Below are 25411 nucleotides of genomic sequence, written 5' to 3'. Positions count from 1 at the left end.
CAAGCTCCGAGACTTAGATCGAGGAAGCGAAGGCAAGAACGGATGAGGAAGGTGAGGATGGTAGGGGCTCAGGGAGTGTGGATAGAGAGAAGCAAAAGCGTGCAACCAGTAAGGTCGTTTCGGGACGCAACGACTAGTAATGGGCGAATGTGACGGTCAGCTAGTCTCATACCTTATTACGCATCGTTGTTATCCTGGTAACAGACCTATACTGGAATTGCTTTATTAAGGATAGTAAATTTCTAGGGTTAGGTACAATACCTGTGGGTTAAGTGGATAACCACCCGTATGGGATGCACTTAAGGTGTGTCTGGCGCCGTTAGCCACTGATGACTCCTTGTGGTGAGGACGAAACACTTCCTTAAGAGCCGAATAGTATTGAGGTAACAGACCTTGAAGTTCGACCGACCCTTCGGGATCGGCAAAGTTTTCGACCAACTTCAGCAGCAGCTATCGGAAAGTGACAACGGTCTGGAAGATGGTCGTCAAGTCCTAGATAATGAGCAAGTATACTCGACCTGGCTCGTGGGTCAGGTGTCAGGTTCTTGAAACTGCGATAAGAGGAGTCATCTCGTCAGTTGAGTCGTGGAGGATGAAATTTAATCGGTTTTCACTCACCATTTTCTTCATCGTCATTGGGAATGTCCAACAGTACCACGGTGAGTGACTTTAACTTATCGGGAGACCCCAATGGTTCGATCATTTTGCATGTTTCTGCCCTTTTGTGTGTTGCCTTCGGGGAGTGCGTGACTGTCATAGCGGTCAGTTGACTGGACATTCCCTTTTCCATTCATCTACGGTTTTTCAGCACTGTTTCTGCATCCAAACTACTGCATAATATGAGCGAATCTCTGGCGGAATTCCAAGCCTAAGTAAGGGGGCTCCTCCTAGACGGTGTTTGTGTTAGTTTAAAGGCCAAAAACGCCTACGACAGCATGGCTTAGTAGCTCGCGACTCGCGAGGGATCAGATTTCAGCCTTTTTAAATTGTCTACTTTCATCACGTCGAGGAATGGTGTCCCGGGTGGTTCCGATCACAATGGGCCTGTGACTTAGGAGGCCTTCCTTAAGGAAGGAGCGTAAGATCTTTAAGGAAGGAGGGTAAGATCCTAGAGGAACGAGCGCCTCCTTATAACTTATGAGGCTAAGGAGTGTAAGGATTCCTTAAAATTAGGAGGCTAAGAATCTTACGTAAGATCCTTAAGGAACGAGGCTAAGGAGCTGCACCTTATAACACTTAGGAGTCGCTCCTTAAGGTCCTTAGGAAAATAGCCTAAGGAGCGTAAGGTTTGTCCGGCTCAACCTAACCCTGGCTTACGGGGCCAAAACCGAGGATATCAGTAACCAGGAATCGATCTTGAAAGGATCTTCCGTTCACATTGAAAGAACTTCTTTCAATGTGAATGTTCTCTTGGTTGGTATCCTTCAAGGATAGCACCTCCAGGGATCGATCCAGCAATCTTCCGATAGTTAGCAAGTCAAACCAACCAAGAGAACATTTCTACCGAATCCAGAAGTGCGTCCCACAGGGATCGATCCTGCGATCTTCCAAACGGAGTACGACAGATTAACCGCCGCACCAACTCACCGAACCACGCGCGTTTCGCGAACCGCTCACACTACACCTTTTCAATCTCAAATTTAGCAATTGAAAGAGCAAATTTGACGAAAGAAATTTGATTTTCGACGAGTGAAAGGAGCTTTTCACGAAATGAAAGTTCAAATTCGAAATGAAAGTTCGGTTTTCGTAGACCAGTCGAAAGTGAAAGTTCAAATTCGTAAATGAAATTCATGAATTCGGAAACGCAAGTTCAAATTCGTCGAACACAAGATCAATTTCGACCAATGAAAGGTCAGAACACGAGAATGAACACACCAATGAATACAAGACCAATGTGCGCAGTTACTCAGTGTGATTCACGATGGGTTTCAGATACCCCAAGTTCGATGCTCAGCATGCATAGGAAGTGTGAAAGGAGAAGCTATTGTTATTCGACATTCACTTAAAGAGCGTTACGTTTCTCAAACCCGTCCTAGCGTCTTGCTATGTAAATAAAATGATTAGCACAAGCCACGTTCGGAAGGGAAGTAGTCGGTTTGGCCGGCAGATGTGATGTGATGTACATCAGAGTCTTCCCAGAAAACTATCATTAGACAGATTGATGACACACGTTATTCTGTGGGAACGGATCTTTGCAAAGTGTTCGATAAGGCTTCGAGGGTTTGGTTGAAGAACTATGTTAGAGAGCCTCTGGCGGGGCCTAATGCTTGGTATGTCTTCACATGAGATCGAAGCCATGCGGGCAAGCGAGATGCCTTTCTCTGGGATTTTAGAGTCACCCATGCACGCGTAGTGTTCAATAACGTACTATGCAGAGATCAACTTCCCTATCTCTCAGCGTAGAGGAAGACCGCGCCAAAAATATTCTTGTAGCGTATGATTCGCCGAACCGCCTGATTCACAGCTTGTATAGCTTTGAGACTCTATCACGCACGGCCGAGCCCGCATGCACGCCTCTAGAAGAGTATCGAATTTGAAAGATCATTGTGTAGGGCAGCCGTTGAAAACGCATCAGCCCGCAGAGGTCCCTATGGCGATTGATAGACGCGGATAGGTGGACTTCATGTACAATGTGGTCATGCAGACACATGCAGGGGAACTACTTGACTATGGGGTACCTGAAGATACTAGCGAAGTAGTAGGTCTTACTTGTCTAGTATCAGCTGTCTTGGGTCCCAGTGTGCTGATGCAATACCAAAGCTTCTCACAATGCAAACGAAGTCACCCGGCATGACAGCCCTCTCAGAGGGACTTAGAATGTGCAGTACAACAGCGATGAACCCGAGGTGAGAACCTTTCCCTCGGTAAAAGGGAAGCACATGAGCTATGGACCACCCTGTATCGCACTCGTTGAGTGGATGCAGTAGTTGCGGTGGTAGATCGATCCCAGTTTCGATCTGGTTGGATTCACCATCCAGTAAACAACCCCACGCCACGATAAGGCACTGGGACCAGTGGGAGAATGTAAAACTAGTTGACATATCCCTAACTCGATTGCCTTGATTGTCTTAATTCATCCGTCAGTTTGGCCGAGTGGTCTAAGGCGCCAGACTCAAGTTCTGGTGGAGAGATCCGCGTGGGTTCGAACCCCACAGCTGACATACTTATTTATCTTGTCCTCAAATAAGTCACCTAGCTCATCGGATATTTATTCTTTCCTGGAATCAGTTGGCGATATCATGGAAAGCTGATTTCACAGTACTGGAGTCTTTTTAATCAGCATCTGACAATGTCAGATGTCAGACTGACATCACGACATCTACTTGTGCTACTACTCTCATATCAGTACCCACTGACTGACACTGTATCACACGGCACCCAAATATCTTGAAACGATTATTTGGCATCAGAAACTCCAACATTAGAAAGTCACTTTGTCATGTGGATCTATCCAGTTGATAATTTGACACTCACTATCATTGTGGACCACCATATCGATGTCCACTCGCTTAGGCAGAGGATCTCTCTTTGCCGGCATCGGGAAAGCCGACATACTCTCCACCTGATGAAAGACTATACCAGTCCGCCTGGGGAATCCTCGGAACTAACCTCTACTGACTGCTGACGGACCCAGTCCTTGAGACTCCTCCATCCTTCGAACTCGTCGTCAGACTCCGGATCGTGACCTTGGTGACCAACCACATCGTATCCAACGTGTTTAGCAAAACTGTGGAGAACGCAGGTCAATGAAGGGAAGACTACTTGGACGGTAGAACAGAGTCACTCCGTAACGATAGAATGTGTCCCTCACTTTTGCTCTTTCGCCAGTTCAATTTTCTCAGTCCGATCTTCTTGTTTATCCTTCAGCTTTGTCAAGCCAGTCCGGCAGAGGTAGTATCCAGCACCATAGCGTTTGATCGCCACTCGAACATCCCTCTCCCGGAGTCCATATCTTGTAACAGCTGCGGTCGGCATAAATACAAGTTCTTGCTCTCTCACCTCTCTGCAATTCGACTGATAGTGAACCTCGCGGGATCCAACGAGTGAAGGAAGAAAAGATACTCCCTGAAAGAAGACGACTCATACTACCGTGACCAACAATCACTGGAATTCCAACAAAATCGGACTAAGCAGGCGTCTGCGCATACCACAACAACCACAAATCCAAGAACGGGATGAGCAACTTCGGAGTGAGCTGTGATCAACAAGAATATTAGACTCCACACTCCATCATTAGAGCAGAAGTGTCTTAGTTCACCTGAATCTAGGATCCAATTTTCTCCACTCGGGCAACTTGATCGGAAATACGCGAGGCATCAAGCGATCGATGCCCCGGTCTTTCCAATACCTGTAGTTCTCTGCCGTTGAGAGAGTGGGAAATCTGAGTTGAAAGAAAACCTTGTCAGTGCGGTATAGAAATCACATATCTCACCGATTTCCAACGAAATACGTATAGGGCATATCTCCAAGGGCAGCACTGTCTTCCTATAACAATCGAATACCCCCAACGCTTCCTTACAGTAGCCTACCCATAACTGAGACCCCAGAGTCGAATCCGTAAAGTCATAGTTAATTCTGAACTTATGAGGGACACTACTGCTAGGGTCCTCAGGATCTCCCCCAGGTTTCCACGTTGTCTTGAAGCCACCCTAGATGCACCACTTGTCGTTCGAATCGTGACCCGGGCCAGCACTACCAACTCCTTCGCCTGACGATTATCCATCCACTCCTTCACCACAGTTTTAGAGTCGTCCAAGAACGACGGTTTAGCAAAGGGGTCGGCCTGCTCAGACATGCTCGACTTTGCATCCATCTCTGGGTTGACGACTAACCAGCGGAAATCAAATCGCAACTGAACTCGATGGTCGCGACTTACGAACATATCCCTTTCGACCCTCGCCTTGATGGCGTCTCGGGACCCGCATTTTCTTTGAAGGACCCCCACCTGTTCTCGCGAGACAGCATCTCGTTGAGTTCAGCATATATCACACAGAATAACTAGGACTAGTAGTCATGCAATAAGTAGAGATTACTAGCACTCTTAATAACTAGTAAATAGTAGAGATGATAATCAGTACTGGTGATATTCTCCCACCGAGAATCCCTCCACCCCAGTGGATGAGTAAAGTACGACTGCCAGCTCTAGTCAACGCAGACAGACATCATTAGCCTTTGGTCTCAGAGCCAAGTCTTTATCCATACTCAAACATGGAACAGAGAGATGCTCGCCAAGTATTAGATACTTCCATGGTCAAACATTGAACTTAGATAGGAGTACTGCTGGCAGTCGGCCATACTCTCCTCGCGGTGATCGAAAGACCTTTCCGGAGTTTCAAGAGCACTCGAGTTTTACATATCAAATCCAATTATACACTCGAAGCTCAGAAGAGGTCTATTAAACACCCCCCTGTCTAACTCGCTGCTATCCTACGAGTAAATCCTCTGGTGGCGATGTTCTCAACAGCGGCACTGGTATGTTTGAAAGAGAGAATGGAAATTCTGTTCACGCTTGACTGGGGACTGGCTTCGACTTCCGATCAAGAATGTTGCAGCAATGGACTGCCTGTAGATTCATTCAGGCAAAACGTCGTGAAGGACGTTGGAGCGGGTGTAGTAGTTACACACAGCGAAAAGGATTATGAAGCGTCATACATGGCTTTGGAGACGTTGATTAATTGTCTACCTTGAGCGATCTAAATGGTAGGCGCTAGACAAGAGAGAAGTGAGTACAGCCTCAGCAGAAGAGCACGATCTCGAAAATACGTATTGGGGCGATGGATCGTATTCAAACAAGCGTAAGATGCAAAGTTGAGACAAGGTAACTACCACGTTATGTTGAAAAACTCAAGACGATTATTATGCAGCGTGCTAGAATTGAACTTGGGATATTTGGATTAGAAGACTAAAATCTTAACCACTGCACTAAATCGACCGACCAACGCACCTGAGCCATATCACAGTGCCTCTGTAATACAACAGTTGTATCATACACTCGACTTGAGATCATGCTATTATGATAGACAATATTTTCAATCATCATAACTTACATAGACACACTTGCTACGCCATAGAGGGTTACGAATCCGTAGAATTATACAAACGGACCACATTTCGTTTTAGTAACTGTTTGTAAATCTTGTATGTCGCCACCGTCAGCCTCTACTGAGCGTGCCACCACAGCTTACCATCCTCTTCCTGAATTCAGGGATATAGACAATGTCAACGAGGAGTCCACTCAGGGACGACGCAGAACCAAGTCGTGTTTCTGGCTTCTATTCAAGGTGACCATCAGGAGTTCCGCATTCTTTTCTAGTTCACTTGAGTTTTTTTTTCAGATTGTTGTCGCAATTTTAGCAGTAGTCTTATTGATAACGGGACTCTGGCAGTACATTGTCGTGAAGCTCGGTCATTCGGGATGCTCTGCGGCTCGGATGGAGGCCTTGGAACCAGAATATGGTAAATTCGATCTCTTACCGAAGGTCAGCAATGCGCGATTCTCAATGCGTTCATCTGAGGTGTTTGTCAGTCCTTCGTGCTCATTGAGCAATCACATCGAACCTATAGTGCATTGGAGGTATTCCCAACAGATGAGCAAGGGAAGATAACTGGAGGCAGTTTAGGATACTACTACAAGTACTCTCCATTAGAGTCGTTGATTGCATGCCTGGTATCAAAGGCCCTAGTCTCTTATATCAAATTGCTGAGTTTAGATCTTCGTATACGCTCACAGTTATTCCCTGGGTATGAGCGGTACTATGCGATCAGGTATCACGGTCCGTGGTGGAATGTCTACGGACTCACTGATGAGCTCGGAGATACTCTCCTGACTGCTTCTACTGACTGGTTCTCCATTGGGAAAACAGTTAATATCCACAGGTCCGTCAAAGAGTCTCGAAATACTCTGTACCGGATGATATGATCAGGTGCGATGAGTCTGCAGAAAATCCAATTTACTATAGTGCGAAAGAAACAAGCCACTGGCTTATGAATAAGTAGGCTCTTTATTAATAGGAATAATGTCAAAATTTGGATTATTTCAGAATTCGCAAGATGTTCGGATCGTTTATTAATACGGAGTATTCGTTCTTCGCCGTCAATAAAGGGACTGGGGAGAAAACACTTCTCGGTGTCTCCGTCAAGCAAGGCTTCCAAGCTAAGCAGCTAGTGTTAAGGTAGTATATAGCGGGCTGAAGTCAACTCGAGTGGGAAAAATGTGTTGGAAAACAACACATTCTGTAGAAAAATTCGACGGTTCGGGAGACTGCTACGTGATTCGAACATTTCATGCTGGCTAGTTCAAACGCGTCGTTTTGGAATATCCATGACATTTCGTCTTCGACGACTGGTAGGGCTCCAGATGAGTCCAAGCGGAAGATGTATGATGCCGTCCTAGTGTCGAGACACTGGATGAATCAATTCGATTACTGGCTGGTGCACTGTGACGACCCTTCGGACTTGCCCGCAGAAGAGCATACAGGTAGTGATGAGCTCGTCGGCCCCATGTTTAGTAGTCTTTTCGTCGTAGTTCCATCATCAGTATTCGGAGCGGTGACGGCAGTGGGAGCCTTCAGGGACATCGAGAAAAAAGGGAAACGCCCGGCCCCTCAAGTATAACGTGCAACAATCGGTTTGACCCATTGCTATTGAGTGTACTTTTTCCAATTGATGTAGGCTTGTTTCCAATTGATGTGTCTGTGTGGTGTACCAACTGTCAGTATTTGTCAAGCCTGATTACACCAGCGCCGATGAGCCATCGACGATGGCGTCTGAATGTTCTCAAAGTGCTTACAAAGTGGTAACAATCCGGCCCAATATCGCGAATTAATAGTCAGTAATACTCAGCATTGTTTCCAACGACTAGGATGGTGTAGATTTCAGTATGCATCGCGGAGGTGTGAGTAGATCCCGTGCCCTTTAGTAATTGGGGACATTTCTGATGATGATCTATGGATGTATCCTTGGTGAATCGAGAACGATGTATCCATATAAGTTGCGACATCCTTTGAGATAGAGTATTAGTACTCCTAATCTATATCGCTGGAATGGTCTAGTTGGTTATGACGATCGCCTCACACGCGATAGGTCCCGAGTTCGATTCTCGGTTCCAGTATTCTTTTACTGGTTCCAACTTGGGCTGAGAATAAGGTTATTACTATTGCTAACCACTCTACCAGGAAAGGTAGAAGCATTGCGACTCGCAAGGCCGTCACCATGAAGAGATCGGATGTTGCTCTAGCAGGCTGGAGTGTGATAGCTTCCAGTTATCGGTACTCGTGGACAAATGAGTGATGATAGTATGATTTCACGAGTGATTTCATATTTTGCTGATGCAGTACTGACATACCGCGCCAAGCGCAAAGCAACGACAATTAAGGGGGCGGATGTGAAAACGTTTAACGAGAGGGATGAGACTAAAAAAGTGACGAAATAGCGTTACGTTTTCGATGCATACAATTTTTCCGATCCCAATGATAGTAGCAGTATTGACATTTAAGGCATTTTACTGGACAAAGAGTATGTATGTGCTTATGAAAATCATACGTGCTCCTCGTGTTCAAGACGTTAATTATGGTTTGAGTTACGGTATCCGTCTTTACAGATGTTGTGTATTCAGTCAGCATCGAGTCGGAAGGGAAATGTTGAAAACTTAGCGCGAGTAACGCCGATAGTGTCTCAATTCTCTTGTACTGTCCTCCATGGGATTCTGAGTAAGAGAGGGCACAGAGGTAGAGAGGCAAATTCGAGTATAACTCCCGCAGAATATTCTGTAATGGAACCTCGCGGCTGTGCTAGTGTGACCTCAGCATGCTCCGAACGAGCTCTTCCATAAGCAAGCTCACTAAGCAACACTGGAATAGCACAAGAAAAAGTACACTAACGTTACTAACGCGGACAGTAGTTCTCTAATATCTTACTGCAGATGCAAGTCGCCAATCCGGAGTGTGTTGGAGAAGTCTTGCTGCTCACGAGGAGGTGACTGTAGCTGAGAGACAACAACTTGGTCGGCATTTGTAACGACTCATTGACAAGATATATTCGAGTGAGTGACTTATGTGGTTTTCACAGATGAAATCAGTTGGGATGCATATCTTCCTTTGGTCTCGACCTACGCGTTCAGGCTCCTCCACCACTTCAAAAAGATGCGGAATATGGTACGTCCCCAATCCATTCGTTCCTCCTTCATATCGCAACCTCACACGCGGTGGGTCTGGGAGAAAACTGCCTCATCGATCAAGAGTATCACAGGCTCACCCAAGGGAGGACGCAATAGCCGAAGAAGCCGATTCGACGGTGATGCATTGTGTTGGACCATCCACGCTGGACTATGCTCTTGCTCTCCGGCTCCTCTCCTCGGAGGCGTCAGATTCAATGCATCACATTTGGCGGATAACATCTCTTCTACTGCAGCATCGTCGAACTCTGCCGCAGTGAGTTCACTGCCGTTCTCGTTCGACGAGCAGCATCGTATAGCTTCCGCCGGATCGAGCGAGAGGATAGCCCGACGATGTTGGCAGTACCTGACGTTTACTCGAAATGCGCTCAGGATACCGTGAACAGAACGTGAACATATTCGCGTAGAACACAGTAACACAGAAGTAAATATAAAAGAACGTTGAAAACTTCATGACTCTGAGGACTTGCCGAATTTCGCCATGACAAGATGAGCGATTTTGAGCACAGTACCGCAAGAATAGGTGGAGCACCGCGCTTACCATTCAACAGAGTCTCGGACCACTGGGCAAAGTGATTGGCTCTCTCCATCTCCAGAGATATTCCCTTGACGATCAGTATCTTTGACGGCATCGAGTGTATACTCCATACGACGGAAAGCTTCCCCGGCACGTCGCTCAACGATACCAAGTCGCGTCACCACCTACACGCCTTCGTTCTATAGTAGGAATCAATGACCATGAAGATGATGTTAGTGTGGATATCCAAGAATCTAACGCTCCACTAACTAGTCCAGTGAATCTTCAGTTGGTGTGGGGTATTTTTATTGCTCGAATTTTTTTGAGCATTTCGTGAAAAAATAAGATACCAAAAGTATCATGGTGAAAGCTGATATGAAACCGCTTGACCATGACAAAAATAACCCTAGGGCTCTTCGTGGCCCCCAGGACCAAGGCTAATCAGAACGGAGATATCTATAGGCACACTCACATCAGCTGTTCGACTATTCACAGAGGCGTGTCGCATCTCTAAGTCCCTCTCGGCATCTTTAACTTGACACTGTATCTCGTGGATGAGCCTCTCTGCTGTTGACTGTATCTGCATTTTCCTCCAATATTCATCATGCACTGTATTCTCACTCTCTGATGTATAGAAGTTAGGTTAGCCGTATACGCCTCGATACGCCTAGCGAGCTCTTCTCTAGTGGAAGAACACTGTTGCTTCACCAGCAGGCATCGACCACTGAGATTGTTACGCACCTCGAGAATAACTCAGCCATCTAATACAGTCCACATGCAGACGTACATCATCAGTAACCGCGTCCACTATAGTGTCAATAGCAACATGCTCAGCGTCACAATGGGCTTGAGAGCCACCACAACACTCCGCACAAACGAACCGGCCCAGCTGTTTGCAGAAGTGCGAGCAGGCCAACCTCGGATGTACCGAACACAGCGCTACGTCACGTTGAGGAGACGCTGCTTGCTCGACTGCAGCCAAGAGAGCAAAGTTAGTCCGGACCTCAAAAATCAACGAGGTCGATGGCGACCATCTCGAGGAGGAGCTCACCTCCGTCACTAACATGTTCTGACGACAGTTCGGACATGTGATGCGGGCATAGGGTGGTGGGTTCCATGCTGGCGGCTCTCCTGTTCTCCCGTTGGAAGTAGTAATATCTCTCATAGAGGGGCCTTCTACCAAATGCCGAAGACACCGAACGCACAGACTGTGGCCGCAGCGCACCAGTACCTCGCACGATCGACACAATGCTTACTAGGATGCTTTTCTGTGTAGGCCAGAAATTAACCAAAGATATTATCTCACAGATATATTTGCCGTTGTTTCGTCTGAAGAGGAATTGTTCTACTATAGTATAGTAAAAAAATCCCTCTCTACGACGCGACCCTCTTTCGTAAGTATAGTAACTTTACTCACGGAAGAATGTCGCGAATTTCTCGAACGCGCATGCGATTGAACTGATCGTTATTTATGCATATGAACTCTGACAAGGAAGAGCATCACTCTGTTCACCTTAGGGATATGAGACTCTTCCAGAGTATCATAAGGATTATAGCACACTGGACACTCCATTGGTGTCAACTGCTCATGTCGTGTCCAACTACCACTTGAGCATTCCCAACTGCAACAAAACCCCAGTTTGCCCATAACACCATGAACAGGACATCATGAACACAGCAGATTGATAGTATCAGAAGAATAAACAAGTTTTTGTAGCATACACCACTCCATTATGAATCAATTCGAATGAGTTAGATGGACCACGAATCCGATAACACAATCATCGGTCTAAGGGGATGAGATCCCCGCAAGGTTTCCGGACACCACCACTTGGAGTAGTGCGAGGCCGCGCATCGAACTGGTGAAGAGAGAATTTACCAGAACCCGCATAGTGTGTAACGTGTTGTTGACAACAGTGTGATCTAGGAGAAGTCTCTATCGCACCTGAAAAACACGCACTGATGAATAGAACGATAACGCAGACGTGTGAGCGCATGATCATGGAGTAGATGGTCGATAAGGATATCCCCAGCAAGAGGTCAGTGTTGAAGTCCTTACTCGGTAAGCGTCTCCCTAGTGCATCGTAGCGCAACGGGCTCGAGCTCCGACTGCGAGTTGTCGGGTCCTTGAGAGATGTAGAGCGCCTTCTGATGTCATCATATTCACAGGTGAGCTCCTTCCCGCATGCGTGACAATGACCAGGAGTAGAAGTAGAGGTCACAGTTGATTCAGCATCAGAGACATCACCGTCCTCAATCGTCTGAGATGAAGATCCTCATGTGAAACTCCAAGTAGAGAGCTACCTCAGCAGAATGGACTTCAACGGTAAGCGTCAACTCCTCATTATCATCAGCATCCCCGAACTAAGTAGAAGCTAGATCTATATACGCGCCGTTTCGTTCGAATTCCACGACAATGTTATTCATAACTTCACCATTGCTGGAACGTAGGAAGGCTTACCTCAGCTAGCAATGTGTCAATGGAACAAAAGTTAGTCCAGAGCAACCCGTATCGACACCACCAAAGAGAGTGTTCAAATACATCCACTCGGGGACCCTTCTGTTGCCGCCCTATTGTCACAGACCTGCATAAGAAGCATTATTTCAAAATGCACGCAGGCACATGAGGATTCACAAAACACCAATCTTGAAGATAAAATGTGGCAAGTGTTCGAACTTGGCTATTAGCATTTACAGCGACTCGACTCACCAGCTGAGTTTAATACTATTCGGTACCCGTAACTTCACAGCACAATAGCCTTCTTGACTCGTTATATCTCCACAAGGGAAGAACTCAACCTAACCATACCACGCTGCATTGAACTGAGGTGAACGGCAAAGTAGTAGACCTGTAGAAACTCCAGGCCAATGATGTTGGTAACCTCTTCAGATAGATAGGGCCTTCCTTTTTGATACCTAAGAAGGTGTGGGGGGAAAAGCACGATATCATAGTATTGCTTGCTATCGATGATATTGAAAGGACAACCCACTCCTGCCATCATATGGTCGGATGAGCCTACTATCAACAAGGTCAAAGAACCATGCTCAGCCGACCAGACGAACAAGGGGTAATCGCGATGTTCTTTATTAGAATGCTGACGTTAAACATCAACCAAAAAAGGGAATATTCCACCGACCAACAGTGTAGGACTAAGTGGAGTTTCAATGCATTTGCATCGCCATTTGTTTGGAGAGGATCTTTCTGCTGCCGACCCATCAGCAACTTACCGATCAACTTTACCGGTAATATCCGGTACCGTGAAAGTGAAGCAAGACCGCTCCTCCACTGGCTTCATCGATGAGCTGCTCGACTGAGATAGAACCTCAGTACAGCTCACTGGACTATCAGCAGACTCCCTACCTTTCGACTTGCTACTGTTACAAGGCTCGCTCGCCGACTAGAGTTCCTGCATGAACATATGATACTCCACATGTCAATGAAAAATGTAACACACTTGATAATTCTGTTGGAGATATCGAGAGAATGGTTCCACTCCCATTACACGTAAAAACTCACCGAGTTTGACGTGAAGGCCGTCGACTTGAACCCTCTCCCATTGCTCTTTCAAGAGTCGTCGGACACCTCGATGCATGGACAATGCATTCTTCCCTCAGCCTCTCACACTCAGCGAGGAGTTCCTCTGAGCCACAGATGCATGAGTATACCGTCGAAAAGTGAACTTTCGAAAGTGGCCAACATATTATAACATGTTACTGATATTTACTAATGTAAATATTACTAATAAATATACTCAGATATATATACTAATAAACGATTACCTAATGTAATATATTTAATAATACCTTAATATGATTATATATTTAATATTAATATCACTATATTCTTGTTGTAATACTAGGCCTTCTCGGAGAAGGGGCGGAGCTCGGCATCCGGGTTCGATTCCCATGCCTGGCGTTTTTCTGCAAAAATATGTTTTTTGCACGGAAATCTTCATGGTCCGGGCGGAACCCTAATTTCGTATTTTTTCTAGTATCCCCAGAGCGAGAGCTATCGAATGGTGTATAGCATGTGATCATAACCTCTCTAGATCGAGCTGGATAATTTGTACGCACGCACGCACGCACGCACGCACAAAGTGTTAGTAAAGTGAGAGAATACGCTCCGCTCGCTTCGCTCGCTCCGCAATTGTCTTAGGAAATTGGATATATCGTTATGTTATTACTAATTATGTATTTATAATTAAAAATCCGCTTTGAAATATCCGCGACAGAATGGATGATTCCAACAACAACAACTCACCGATGCGGGCGTCTCTTTCCGAAATCGTATGCGAATGTTCCTCCACGAGCTCCTTTTCGCATCTCAACTCCTCACGTGTGTCGTCCAACTCTCTCCTCAAGTTACTCATCTACAACAGCAAGAGTCCGCATCAGAAAATAAGAGTTCGAGATTAACCTCCTGTTGTTGGACCAAAATTTGTTGTGTTTTCTCTTTCAGCTGCGCCTTAAATTTCTTCTCCTTCTCAGCAACCTAATGCCACGTGATGAGTTCAATTCATATCTCCCTCACCCACCTCATTTTCATATGCCTTCAGTTTCTCATCAAATTCGCTTTTCACTCGTTTAGTGATGTCCTTCTCAGCCGCCTCCAACTTGTGTGACAACTGTCCAGTCAGTTCAACCATTTCCTGCTCCTGAAAAATCAACGCCTACTATAGACATGTAAAATATTCGCTCACCATAGTCTTCAATTTCCCCTCAAGTTTACTTTTCTCTCCTGTGAGCATTTCTATCTCTTTCAAGTGACCATCGATAGTAACTTCGTATTCATCTCTGAGTTGGAGAATTCTAAAAGTGAACGAAAAAATTTCATCGACGGAAAATATAATTTCGGAATTTTCTTCAGAGTTTAATCTGAGACGTCTATTTTAGATCTTGGGTGAAAAAATTAGCGGAAAAACTCAATGGAGTTTCACCCGTTTAAGGTGAAGTGGCGTGATACTCCTTGTAAATTCAAGACGTGTGTCTTCGCGACCGACAACCCAACAATTTTCCAACAGTTTGTCATCGCGGGTGAAAATCCAGTGTTGCTGGAAAGCTCCTATCTAACAAGAATTGCGTTTTTAGATGTCGCGTAGAGTAGCAAACTCCTACACGCACTGAGACGACAACACTTACAGTAGATCAGCCTTCGATGCTCTTTTCTTTCCACCACTGCTCGCATTCTCACAACAATGCACAGCACCATACAAATCAGCAAGGTCATCGTCGGTCTCGATGGGTGCCCTCAGAAGACCAGTGTAACCTTAGTATAAAAATGCCCAGACGATCTCAGCTAAGCTTCTCACTCGACATTATCGTTTCGATCACTTTCACTTTAGCATCCACTCCCAAGGCCTCCGCGACATCACTTTTCAGCGCCTACAAAAAATACGTATGTCGCGCCGAAATCGATACCACTCGACGGCTACCTCCAAAGTAATAGGCTCATTTTCGCTCATAAGTACAGCATCGGACAGGTCTACTACTAATACAACAAACTTGGACCTGATCGCAAACACTTCGCGTAAGCACTGCTCCCAGTACTTGTTCGCTTGCCTTATGTGAGTCTAGAAGTTTCCTCACTAATTAAACAAGTTTGAGAAACCAATGCTAATTTCCTCAAGAAAATTTCACAGATGTTACTTCCGCATGTAGTTGACGATGTACATATTATTCCACTTCGGGTCCGATACGCCATCGATTATATACCATGCTTACATCTGATTATATATCTCTCGAGGCGGGTACGGTACGGCTAGAATGCGACTATTTGAAAGCGGAGACAACTCTGGCCTTGGCGGCACTTCCTCAATGAGGATCGAGTTGGGTTCTAGTGAAGCTTCAGAAGATTCACCATAGGGCATGTTGGAGGTGAAAAAAGCGACTATTACAATATGGGGCATGAGTGTATCACCTAGAACCTCCTCATGTAAAAATTCTGAGGAATTTCGCGGAAATTTTTGTTGATTTCTGTCCCACTTTTTCCCCAAATCGTACATAAACTCCTACAAAAATCGAGAAAACTCCCAGGCTCAGCTGAGCAGGAAAGCAAACCATATTTCCCTCCAACATTCGTCATCTCTGTTATGGGACTATCCCCCCCGCGTTTGTAACAAACCCAATTCAAGATGTAATCATTTAGCGCTTACTCTCGAGTGACAAGGCAACAACCAATGCAAATATTATCAATGATACATACACAGTAGACTTCTTCATTCAGACGCAGTTCATACCACGCCTTCCCCACATCTTCTCAACTATGTTACACATGGATCATCACCTTTCCAGCCTCGCGCACCGTCGCCGCTTCCCTTCTGAAAAAGCCTCCCCATCCGGCGCTGCCCGTTTACGATCAATTTCATGGTCACTGTTTCCTCCCATAAAAGGTGGGCCGAGCTCCCGAACTTCACCGATGCCATCATCATCACCATGCATTTCGAATCCAGGGTAATTCACATGTACCCAATTGCCGTTCACTTTGATCAGCATCGCCTCCTCATTAACAGACTGTATTTGCAATCCTTTTTTTCCATCAACTGTGACCGTCACCCCTCCCAAATTCGAATCAACTCGCTCTACACTTCGCCTCTGCTGCTGTTGTGGCTGCCCTTCCCTAACAACACTCGCGAGCCTCTTCAGCCTCAAGCGAAGCTCCTCCATGCTCGGACGCTGGTCCGGATGATTCTGAAGGTTCAATTCCATCAGCTTTGCCCCAGTGCACAGCGTCACTCGCCCTCGAATGCTACGCTCTGGCAGAGTCATATCCCTTCTATGGACGAAGCCATGTTTTTCATACCAGCTTATTGCATTCTCACTAGCGTACGTCACCACATAGTGCACCCCCGAGGAGGCCAACAGAGCCAACCATCGCTCGAGCAGCAGCGACCCAAGGCCTTGACGTTGTCTTGAAAAGTCCACACTGAAAAAATGCAGTTCACTAAAGCCGAGCTGAAGATCCAGATGATGACAAAGTGCTGCTAGCGCTTGATCGGGCTCATCTAGAGTGACCAGGGCATGCATTCTACTTCGCACTGACCGACACATACGAGGGATATACCCTCTATCGAACTCGGGCAGAGTTCTCCCAAAAACCGCCAAACACGATTCCACCAATGCTAGTGTCATCGCGCCCTCAGCCCTCGCCTCCTGTTCTGCGAAATCGGATGATGGCGACCCTTCGGGAGGAGGTTTCGTAATACTACCAACGACGCTGAGCCTTGACCAGTCCAACACACCGTGTTTCCGCAGCCGTTTATGATGAAATAGCACATCGATCGTCTCGTCATACAGTCCCTTATTATCTCCCATATACCGCACCGTCAGCAACGTACCCCGCACTTCGTAAATGGACGCTTCGAAAGCCCCTCGCAGGTCGCCACCAAAACCATCATCGTGGATAATTTTCACCAAATCTCCAACACGATAAACCGTACTCAACTTACCATCATTTTCTACTACGATAGAACTATGCAGACTTCCTGCCACCACCACAGCTGTGCTACTCACAAACGAGACCTCTTCCTCTTCAGTGGCAATAGCCTCCTCTCCCCCACTTTTCCCGGGCAAAGGCGTCTCTCGTTGGACCCCTACCTGACCACCCGCGCTGGTGTGGATGGACGTAGACGGCTCGTCTGTGCCGTTCATCATCGTACCCTTCGAAGAGGTCGAAATAGCATCAGCTCTTTCCCACTCAATCTTTGCATTACAAACACTAGCTTCTATCGAGAGCCTGCCCGGCCCAGGAGGAGATTTTATTCCTAGTGCGCTCATACCAAAATTTCCGCAAGTCAACTCTTCCGACTGCGGACCGCCACTCGGACGAACATCTATCGATGCCAATGACATATCTCAACCTCCTCCCTGAAAAAAGTAAGGGGAAGCGAACCCGAGTTTCTCGTCCAAACGCGACAAATTTCTTTCACAGAAACAACATGTCGTCTCCACTTTTTACCGCTGAGCCGACTCACCCACGAACTCGTGAGCTCTGGGATCAGTTACTTGCAGTTGTCCTCTTAAGTGCTGAACAAAGCCCGGGTGAAAGCGAAAACACACGCGCAACTGTTGTTGAGTTTTATTCACTTTTCTTGATATTTTTTATGCAACCGTCTTAGATGGTTCATCACCCTCGAGTAGCTTTTATTCGCTTTTTTCTAATTAATACCTACCGTACCTGCTTCAACTGATCTCCCTTTAAAGGGTATGGATGTGGCTCTATTATAAGAGGGTCGCGTATGCAAGGATTATTCCATTCATCGTACCTGACGAACTCCCATGTTCCGACTCAAAGTCAACATCTATCTCAACTCGCAATATACGCACCACGTATATTTAAATATAAGTTCACAAAAATCATTGGAGTTTCACGACCCGTTTTACGTGAAGTGGCGTCGTAAAACTCAGTGAAAAACTCGATATTCGGGGTGATATGCAGTAGTCGTGAAATAAGTTTTTCACATCACTAGGGTGAAACTCCATTATTTCCTCACAAAATTTCCTCAAAATTTTTTTCATTTTCTTACCAACACATGCGTACATTTCCCCCCACACTACTTCAAACAAATCCTTCTTGACTAACCCTAATTCCTTGCGGCGGGTTCACCAGCGGCCGCGGGAATATGTGCTGAAGACCCAGACCATGTTAACACTAGGGACACCGACTCTACCCAATACGCCTTCTGCCTCAACTGTATCAGCAACTTGTTGTCTTCTACACTAGTTATAAACTCCGTCCGATAGCGCCATAGATCTATAATCACTCATAATGCACATATTCCGATACCGTAATTTCCACACCTTCCCGCAGCAGCTCCTCCCGAGGTTCAGGCAATACATTCGCGTAACTACGAGGAACATAGACACGACCAGAAGGCGCGGAAAGTATTATCACAATCGTTCCTTTTCCGGATCATAGGTATACTTCACTCGCCCGCTGACTGCAGCTTTCAAAGAAGTTGTTTTCGTCACCACAACATTCTCACCTGCCACTTCGAATAGTAAATAGTAAATCATAGTAATGTAGTAATAATAAACACTCTCAACCGTTTCACAGAACTCAAACGTATCACCTCGGAGTAGTAATACATAATCGCTTTCCTCCTCAGCTGACCTCAGGAGTACACAATTTTACATATGAATTCGGGTAAAGGTGTATACCAAAAAGCAATGCTAATTTGCATGAAATTTCCTCCCAGAAATTTTACATTCATTACATTATAATCAATTTAATACTGTTATTTTTTAAATTTGTGTAGTTTCACCCGTTTTACGTCAAGTGGCGTAATACTTCGTGAAAAACGCGATATTCGCGGATTCCTGTAGTAGTCGTGGGGAAGTGTGATACCATGACGTAAAACCGAGTCAGCCACCTTGACGTAAAGCGAATTTAATTTAATTACAATTTAATGTGAAGTGATCTTCCAAGAAAGATCATTAATATTTTTCACTAGTGTTTTTCATATCACTAGAGTGAAACTCCACAATGTAGTTGACCATGTGCATACTTTTCTACACTTTACCCTCACCCCAGCCTTCCTACCCGGATAGAACTTGAAATTCCTCTTTCGTGTTGAGCCCGGATTTTTCGAAATATAATGTCTCTGCTTTACAATGATTCTGCTAGCCTCCACATACTCCGAACTCAGCGCTTTCATCCCTATATGAGGTTTGTCCGAGAACCGCCGTGTGAACGGACTTGTGTCAGCTGAAAAACAACAAGGAAAGTATATTAATGGAGTTTCACCCTAGTGACGTGAAAAACATATTTCACGACTACTGCATATCACCGCGAAAATCGCGTTTGTTTAACCAAGTTTTACGCTACTTCACGTGAAACGCATGTAGTTGAATAATGGACATATTTTCCCGTACCACTTACCGGGTTTATCATAAGCCTGTTGCTTCGTGACTTTAAATCGTACTTGCATTCGTATCGGGTTCATAAACCACGGCGGCGCCGCTCCCACGACAGAAGGAAGAGCATAAACGCCCATTCTTGCACCAAGTCGAGCGAGACATGTCATTATGATCGATACAACTAAGCGGACCTAATCTGAATCTTACGCTGACACCCTCAAGATACTCTCCTAACAAGTCAAGTCTATGTTTCCTTTCTCGGCGTACAACTTCAGGCAGGAGTGTTCAGAATTTTTCCCACAATTTTCATCGATTTCATCACCAATCGAAACAAAATCATGACTGTGAGCGATCATACGCTCAGTAACCGCATTACGGCGAAGTCTACGCTGAGCACGCTCAGATTCCATCATAGTATCAGATAAGGCGTCGGTCTCGAAATTCATTCTCGGATGATTGTTGGAGATAGAGAGAGGTTTCCAAGTGATAACCCAACTCCAAGGTAGCTTAGTAGTAGAAGCAGATAATCAAGTACAGATCCTTGGATCTGAACAAGACAAGAACTTATACTTATCTATAATCAAACCTATGCTACAAGCTAGCACTCGAAGCTACATAGCTCAGCTATAGCCTAAGGATACTCATCACACAATAATAGGAATCATCCTCTTCTTCGCTCGTGGTATTGTGCGCATCGCTCCGTCCGATGGCAACACCTTCCTCTCGAGTGCCCATATAACTCGGGTACGTTCCATTTCCAAGTGGCGCAGAGAAAAATCGATTAGAACGGCGCGCGCTAAATGCAAAAAGTCAAAACCAGCGTTGCGTACGAGTCGACGCGGTTGGTGATAGCGTTTGGCTCGTGTAATCTATTTTGTTAAACGTGTATAACTTAATTCCCACTCAGATCAAAGAACGCGTTGTGAAACTGGACGTGTTTCGGCAAGGAGATCGAAGCGAAGTGAAAGCTGCTCTACTAAATTCGCCGCTTCGGGGAGTCATAGATGTACCAGTCTGCGATTTGATAACGAGTGTGGAAATCCCATCGACATGAGAAGAATTGTCAAAACTTCCTAATCATGTGTTCGAACTGTTCGAACACATGATTAGGAAGTGTTCGAATCGAACACTACTGGAAGACGATTTATAAGAACGGCCTTGTCCTCAGTCTAGTTCGGGTTCTCAACCGGATAAACCGAAGTCACTGAATTCCCTTCCAGCATCATCGCGAACTTGTGTACCAATATAGGCGCACTATAGTTCGGTTACGTTGTGCTGATCTTGACATGTATCATAGAACTCAAATTCCCGCAGTTGGGTGAAGGTTTCGATAGTATTAATTTGTGATGACCGATTAGCAGCCGTTTCATTATCATCATGGGCGATCTGAGCACAGCAAGAACCGTGAGAACACAATACTCATAACATCTCCATTGTCGATGACAGCATCACCCCAGGAGCCATCAAGCACTTGAAATTGGTTCAATAAATCGACAAATTTACATGGAAACATAATTACTCAAGATTACGTTCCGTTCTTCGGCTCAGTTAGAGTCATCGCCTAAACTGCTCGAAGAGCGAGCTTGCCCAAGGATGGCCAAGGGCTGTTGTATATGATGGCAAGAGCGATGACCTTCTAGGTTGAACATACACTCCAAGGAGATAACCACTCTGGCGAACACGTATCTCGCTGGATTATAGTACAACAGACTTAGGGTAGACGGAATCTCACGAGTGATATGTAAAACAGATACCAACATGAAAACCACCGCGAAGGTAATAATCAATCAACCCTAACACTACTTCGGCTCTATCGTAATGCAAATGAAGACTCTGAGTCATGATTACACTGGAATAACACAACAAGATGGCATCTCTCTGTTGCCCTCCGGTCTCCCGTACGAGTAGAAACAGCAGGAAAATGCTACTGCAGAATGCGATGACACGAACCAGCTGTTCCCACTCTTGGCGACTATCAATCTCTCCTCCGAAGAAAATCGACTTAGGCAGCAACGGCGTACTTCCTCATGGGGAAGTTGGCCTTGCGGGTCTGCTCCTTGGCAGTCTTCTTGTTGTACTGGGCGGGGGTAAGAGCACGACGCTTAGCACGGGTCAACTTGGAGCGGAGATCCAAAGGCACGTACTTCTTGCCGGCGAAGGAAGCGCGGGCCTGAACATAGCATTATGGAGTCTACCGAACTCCAGAGTAGAATACTTACGGCGTCCTTCCTAGTCTGGTTGTAGACAGTCAAGGTACGGGCGATGTTCTTACGAACAGTCTGAGAACAATAAATAAGTAACGAGTACCCCAAACCATGAATGATAATTCTGTGGTATCTTACCCTGATCTCAGCGACCTTGCCAGCGGTGCTAGAGAGAGCCTTAGAGACCCTCAAAGAGACAAGCTTCTGCTTGAGCTCATCGAGGTCAGTCAAGAGCTCCTTCTCGGACTTGCTTCGGATTTGATAAGCCTTAACCTTCATTGCTTGGGAGAGGTGGGTAGAAGCAGGGACGTAAAAGGCCAATGTCGTCTGCGCCCGAAAGCTACAAATAATCGATCAGTCGGGCGAGCGCTATTTCTCTCGAGCAGACACAGTTTGCCTCGAGGGTCAGACAGACAGACTCCTGTATCCTGACAGTTTTCGGTTTTATGACCGGATCCGACCGGGTACAAAAGTTCGACATGAGTGAATTCGATACTGGAAAACCTATGCAAAAGGGTGGCAAAGAGGTATAAGCTGTGAGGCCACTGAGAAACGTGAGAACCTGTGTAGGACATCTCACATGGCCCTGTGAAGAAGCGGCGATGCACCGACGTCCTGATGTACATCCTATTCTTAGCACATCTAGCACTGTAGGTGACGATGTACCTCAGTCTCGGGTCACTTGGTCGCGGTCTAGATTCGTTGTCGTATTTGGTGTCGCGGTAAAAGGGAATGGGAACCCGAACAGGTTAATCGCCGGACAAGATTGGCAAGGAAATTTCTGCGGTGAGCACTTGCACTCGGTGAATAGCTTTCCTTGGAGGATGGGTTTTAGGAATATCAGGTCAGGGGACAGACGGAAACACGACGGACCCGGCTATGAGTCACCTGGACTTGTCGGATTACGACTATGTATATTACGCCTTGAACACAACACCTGTTTTTGATGCAATTATTTCTTCGGTAAGAGAATCCTCAGTTGATATCACACTGGGCATGAGCGGAACTGATTCAGGCGAGCGGAGATACCGGCGGGAGTTTCGGCGATGATCTACTCAATGAACTCACCACCAAGTTCAACGATCCTACAGCGCTCTTTTCCGGGTCCAGTGGGAACAGTTTCATATCAGAGATAACAAAATACTTCGTACCAATCTGCGTGAAACGATGCCCCGAGGAGGATACCTTACTTGATCGTGAGTGACGCCTTGCGAAACTTCACCCTATCAATCGTGAACAGGCGGTTACTTTTGGGAGGGGCCGATAGACGGTCCGACCGGTCCTTCTGATGTGGCTACATTCTGGAGGACGAAAGTTGCGAGCTTGTCCGATAGCGGTAGGTTAGCTGAGTTAACGTCTGCGGTATTGATGCGTTATCTGTGCGCGTGGACCTGATCGAGATCTTGAAGATGCGTGCGTGTGTTCTATTTTTATTACTCCATTATGACTAGGATATCCATGGCGAGAGAATCTGGTGAACGCTCCCATGTTCTATTCGCGGAGTTGGTCGTTATCTCAGCTAAGGAGACGTTCACGATGAAAGCCTTCTCATCTGACTTCTGTCCATACGATTCCAAGTACTGCATACCCCTACCAGGAGTGGAAGTGTCATCAGTGCTGAAGAGATACTGCGTAGGCCAATCGAATAAGACCGAGTTTGCATGATAGTGTTAATCCAAGACGTATCCGATAAATTCCGCGGCCGGGAATTGAACCCGGGTCTCCTGCGTGACAGGCAGGAATACTCACCACTATACTACCGCGGAGTTGTGATTACTTAGTGTATGTAGAGCTGTATAGTGAGAGATATTCTCAATCCTTCCAATCCTCCGTCAATCAGGCTACCCCCTACCAGGTACCTAAGATGCAAGCCATCGGCACAGCAGTGGATGGAGTTAAGAGCTTCGTGCCCAAGAAGTTCTCAGACGCCCTTGGTAGTACCGGAAGCATTTCTTTTTTCACCACCATGCCATTGCGCCCAAAGGTTGCTCGGATATTCCTCAGGTAGTGGCTTCGGTGAAGTTGTCGGGGATATAGTAACAGTCTACCCGGCTATCATCATAACGGCGGCTTGCTCACTCGTTATTGGCGTGGTAAGTGCTCATGCGCTCCGGTGTGGGCTGTCCTGCGTTGGTCCGTGAAATTGATTTCTCAGATATACCTGGTTCTCCTCCGCATGTTCGTTGGTGTCATAGTATGGCTTTCCGTCATATTGTTCTTCTTGATCCTACTTGGTGGAGGGGTCGTCGGCCTTTTGTAAGTCTGCTGGAGCATACCACCGGACATCTAGAGTTGCTGAATGCTATGCTGATCTCGACGGTCGTACGAGACGGATATATATTCTATTCGATGCAAACACATTGGGCTTTCAAGAAAAAAAGAGAGAATGATACGACGGGAATTTGGCGGATTTAGAGTCGCCTGTCCTACCTGAATTCGCTAGCCTCAGTTGTCGAAACAAGTTAGAAATTGACAACTACTCTCTCATTAATCGTGCATGAAGTGGGGAGCATCCGATCTCCTTTAGCACGAATGCATAAGAGAACTTAGTTTCTACCTCGCACTATTCGAAGCTACAGAGGCACGATGCCATGCAGATACATCAATAAGTGTGTGGGAGCTTCTATCCTCGACACTGCAAAAGATCTGTCTTCTGGTACGGAGGCACTACAAGCTGGTGAGTTACCCCCTAGGGATCTCATGAGGAGATACAGGCCGAATTGACATGAACAGGTCTAACGGGAAGCTCTGAGTGTGCCGATGGTTACTCCATAACAGATGATGTCCAGCGAGATGTGATTAAGTACGCGTCGTATTGCGCACTCGGACTTGCTGGTGAGCCCGAGGGATGTTCTTGGTCGGCTATGAGCGACACCTCGGGAATATGGCGGACCTAAAATGCGTGCTATTGCTCACCCCTAGAGTTTTTTCATAAATCTGTCGTTGCTCAGTTTGGAAATCCATAGCTGAGCGATAACAGGCGTAGAAAAATATGAAAATAACTCCAAGTTGGAGTTAGCCTGTACTTATGCATCTGTTAATCTCAGCCCTTTACCTTCTACTACTGCTGTGTCTATGCAAGAGGATTCGGCTGGGCATCGCTCTGAACAAGGTCGCTGCACAGTTCGTCTACAACAACAAGTTGGTTATGATAATTCCAGTGTGAGCAAATATACTGGAAAAATCTCCAGAAAAAAAAAGAAAATTTTCAGACTGCAAACTTTGAAGTGTATGGGGTGGTGGGCAGTTTGGCTAATCGCCGTTTGCTTCACCGTCAGCAACGTTCCCGATGCCAAGATCAAGACAGGTGTGCACGCGCAGTTCACAAAGTATGGCGTTTAGTAGTCTTCCAGGCACCTACACAGACTACGCAGTAGCGGCGAGTTATGATGAATGCGTTGAACCATCTCGGGTCTATGTATAGTGAGAACTCTCAGTCGCTACGAGAAATGTGCAATTTACTCCTTGTAGCGGACGATATACCGACGACAACGGGCTTATTCAGAATGTGTACGCGTGCAAGGAACCGAGATATAATCTAGGTACGGCTCTGGCCTTTACATAGGTGCAGCCACACTGTATTTTAGATGCCTTATTCGCTTATGAGTTCTTTTCCCTTCTCTGGGTTAACGCATTTGTCATTGCCTTCGGGCAGATGATTAT

General features: G+C 46.1%; 8 protein-coding genes and 3 non-coding genes across 11 annotated transcripts in view; 5 read left to right on the top strand and 6 right to left on the bottom strand.

The window, feature by feature from the left end:
- The first annotated feature begins 3079 nt into the window (after positions 1-3079).
- On the top strand, positions 3080-3161 carry Pmar_PMAR009822. The gene has a single exon. It is a non-coding gene; the product is annotated as a tRNA-Leu (tRNA).
- A 260-nt stretch (positions 3162-3421) lies between these two features.
- Pmar_PMAR009821 (conserved hypothetical protein) lies at positions 3422-4795 on the bottom strand (the record flags this gene model as incomplete). The annotated part of the gene is made up of 8 exons (XM_002779767.1): positions 3422-3562; positions 3610-3727; positions 3812-3952; positions 4000-4065; positions 4259-4381; positions 4433-4485; positions 4530-4649; positions 4697-4795. 8 exons carry the CDS (start codon positions 4793-4795, stop codon positions 3422-3424), a joined length of 861 nt encoding a protein of 286 aa, XP_002779813.1.
- Positions 4796-7050: 2255 nt separating this feature from the next.
- On the top strand, positions 7051-7614 carry Pmar_PMAR009820 (hypothetical protein; the record flags this gene model as incomplete). The annotated part of the gene is made up of 3 exons (XM_002779766.1): positions 7051-7172; positions 7350-7477; positions 7526-7614. 3 exons carry the CDS (start codon positions 7051-7053, stop codon positions 7612-7614), a joined length of 339 nt encoding a protein of 112 aa, XP_002779812.1.
- A 422-nt stretch (positions 7615-8036) lies between these two features.
- Positions 8037-8110, top strand: Pmar_PMAR009819. The gene has a single exon. It is a non-coding gene; the product is annotated as a tRNA-Val (tRNA).
- A 5945-nt stretch (positions 8111-14055) lies between these two features.
- Positions 14056-15691, bottom strand: Pmar_PMAR009818 (hypothetical protein; the record flags this gene model as incomplete). Its single annotated transcript, XM_002779765.1, has 7 exons — positions 14056-14181; positions 14225-14344; positions 14390-14498; positions 14829-14955; positions 14999-15071; positions 15122-15197; positions 15672-15691. The coding sequence occupies 7 exons, from the start codon at positions 15689-15691 to the stop codon at positions 14056-14058; spliced, it is 651 nt and encodes a 216-aa protein (XP_002779811.1).
- Positions 15692-18291: 2600 nt separating this feature from the next.
- On the bottom strand, positions 18292-18532 carry Pmar_PMAR009817 (hypothetical protein; the record flags this gene model as incomplete). The annotated part of the gene is made up of 2 exons (XM_002779764.1): positions 18292-18438; positions 18486-18532. Coding segments are annotated over 2 exons (194 nt in total), but the record flags the coding sequence as incomplete, so codon positions are not given.
- A 43-nt stretch (positions 18533-18575) lies between these two features.
- Pmar_PMAR009816 (hypothetical protein) lies at positions 18576-19711 on the bottom strand (the record flags this gene model as incomplete). Its single annotated transcript, XM_002779763.1, has 3 exons — positions 18576-18670; positions 19228-19392; positions 19567-19711. The coding sequence occupies 3 exons, from the start codon at positions 19709-19711 to the stop codon at positions 18576-18578; spliced, it is 405 nt and encodes a 134-aa protein (XP_002779809.1).
- Positions 19712-21420: 1709 nt separating this feature from the next.
- Pmar_PMAR009815 (ribosomal protein L35, putative) lies at positions 21421-22027 on the bottom strand (the record flags this gene model as incomplete). Its single annotated transcript, XM_002779762.1, has 3 exons — positions 21421-21714; positions 21764-21823; positions 21887-22027. The coding sequence occupies 3 exons, from the start codon at positions 22025-22027 to the stop codon at positions 21547-21549; spliced, it is 369 nt and encodes a 122-aa protein (XP_002779808.1). The 3' UTR covers positions 21421-21546.
- Positions 22028-23442: 1415 nt separating this feature from the next.
- On the bottom strand, positions 23443-23514 carry Pmar_PMAR009814. Its single transcript has one exon. It is a non-coding gene; the product is annotated as a tRNA-Asp (tRNA).
- Positions 23515-23612: 98 nt separating this feature from the next.
- On the top strand, positions 23613-24008 carry Pmar_PMAR009813 (hypothetical protein; the record flags this gene model as incomplete). The annotated part of the gene is made up of 3 exons (XM_002779761.1): positions 23613-23682; positions 23753-23841; positions 23904-24008. The coding sequence occupies 3 exons, from the start codon at positions 23613-23615 to the stop codon at positions 24006-24008; spliced, it is 264 nt and encodes an 87-aa protein (XP_002779807.1).
- Positions 24009-24334: 326 nt separating this feature from the next.
- The window catches only part of Pmar_PMAR009812 (ctl transporter, putative), a gene marked incomplete at both ends in the record, with an annotated part of 2205 nt that continues 1128 nt past the window's right edge, over positions 24335-25411 (top strand). The window contains 4 exons of the mRNA XM_002779760.1: positions 24335-24425; positions 24527-24583; positions 24796-24910; positions 24961-25077. Of these exons, the coding sequence (XP_002779806.1) occupies positions 24335-24425; positions 24527-24583; positions 24796-24910; positions 24961-25077 (380 nt within the window). The remainder of the gene's footprint in view (positions 24426-24526; positions 24584-24795; positions 24911-24960; positions 25078-25411) is intronic.

The sequence above is a fragment of the Perkinsus marinus genome (genome assembly GCF_000006405.1).
Source record: "Perkinsus marinus ATCC 50983 genomic scaffold scf_1104296945300, whole genome shotgun sequence".
NCBI lineage: Eukaryota > Perkinsozoa > Perkinsida > Perkinsidae > Perkinsus > Perkinsus marinus.
Note: the sequence above shows the minus strand (reverse complement) of the source record. Positions and strands in the feature narration are given on the sequence as shown.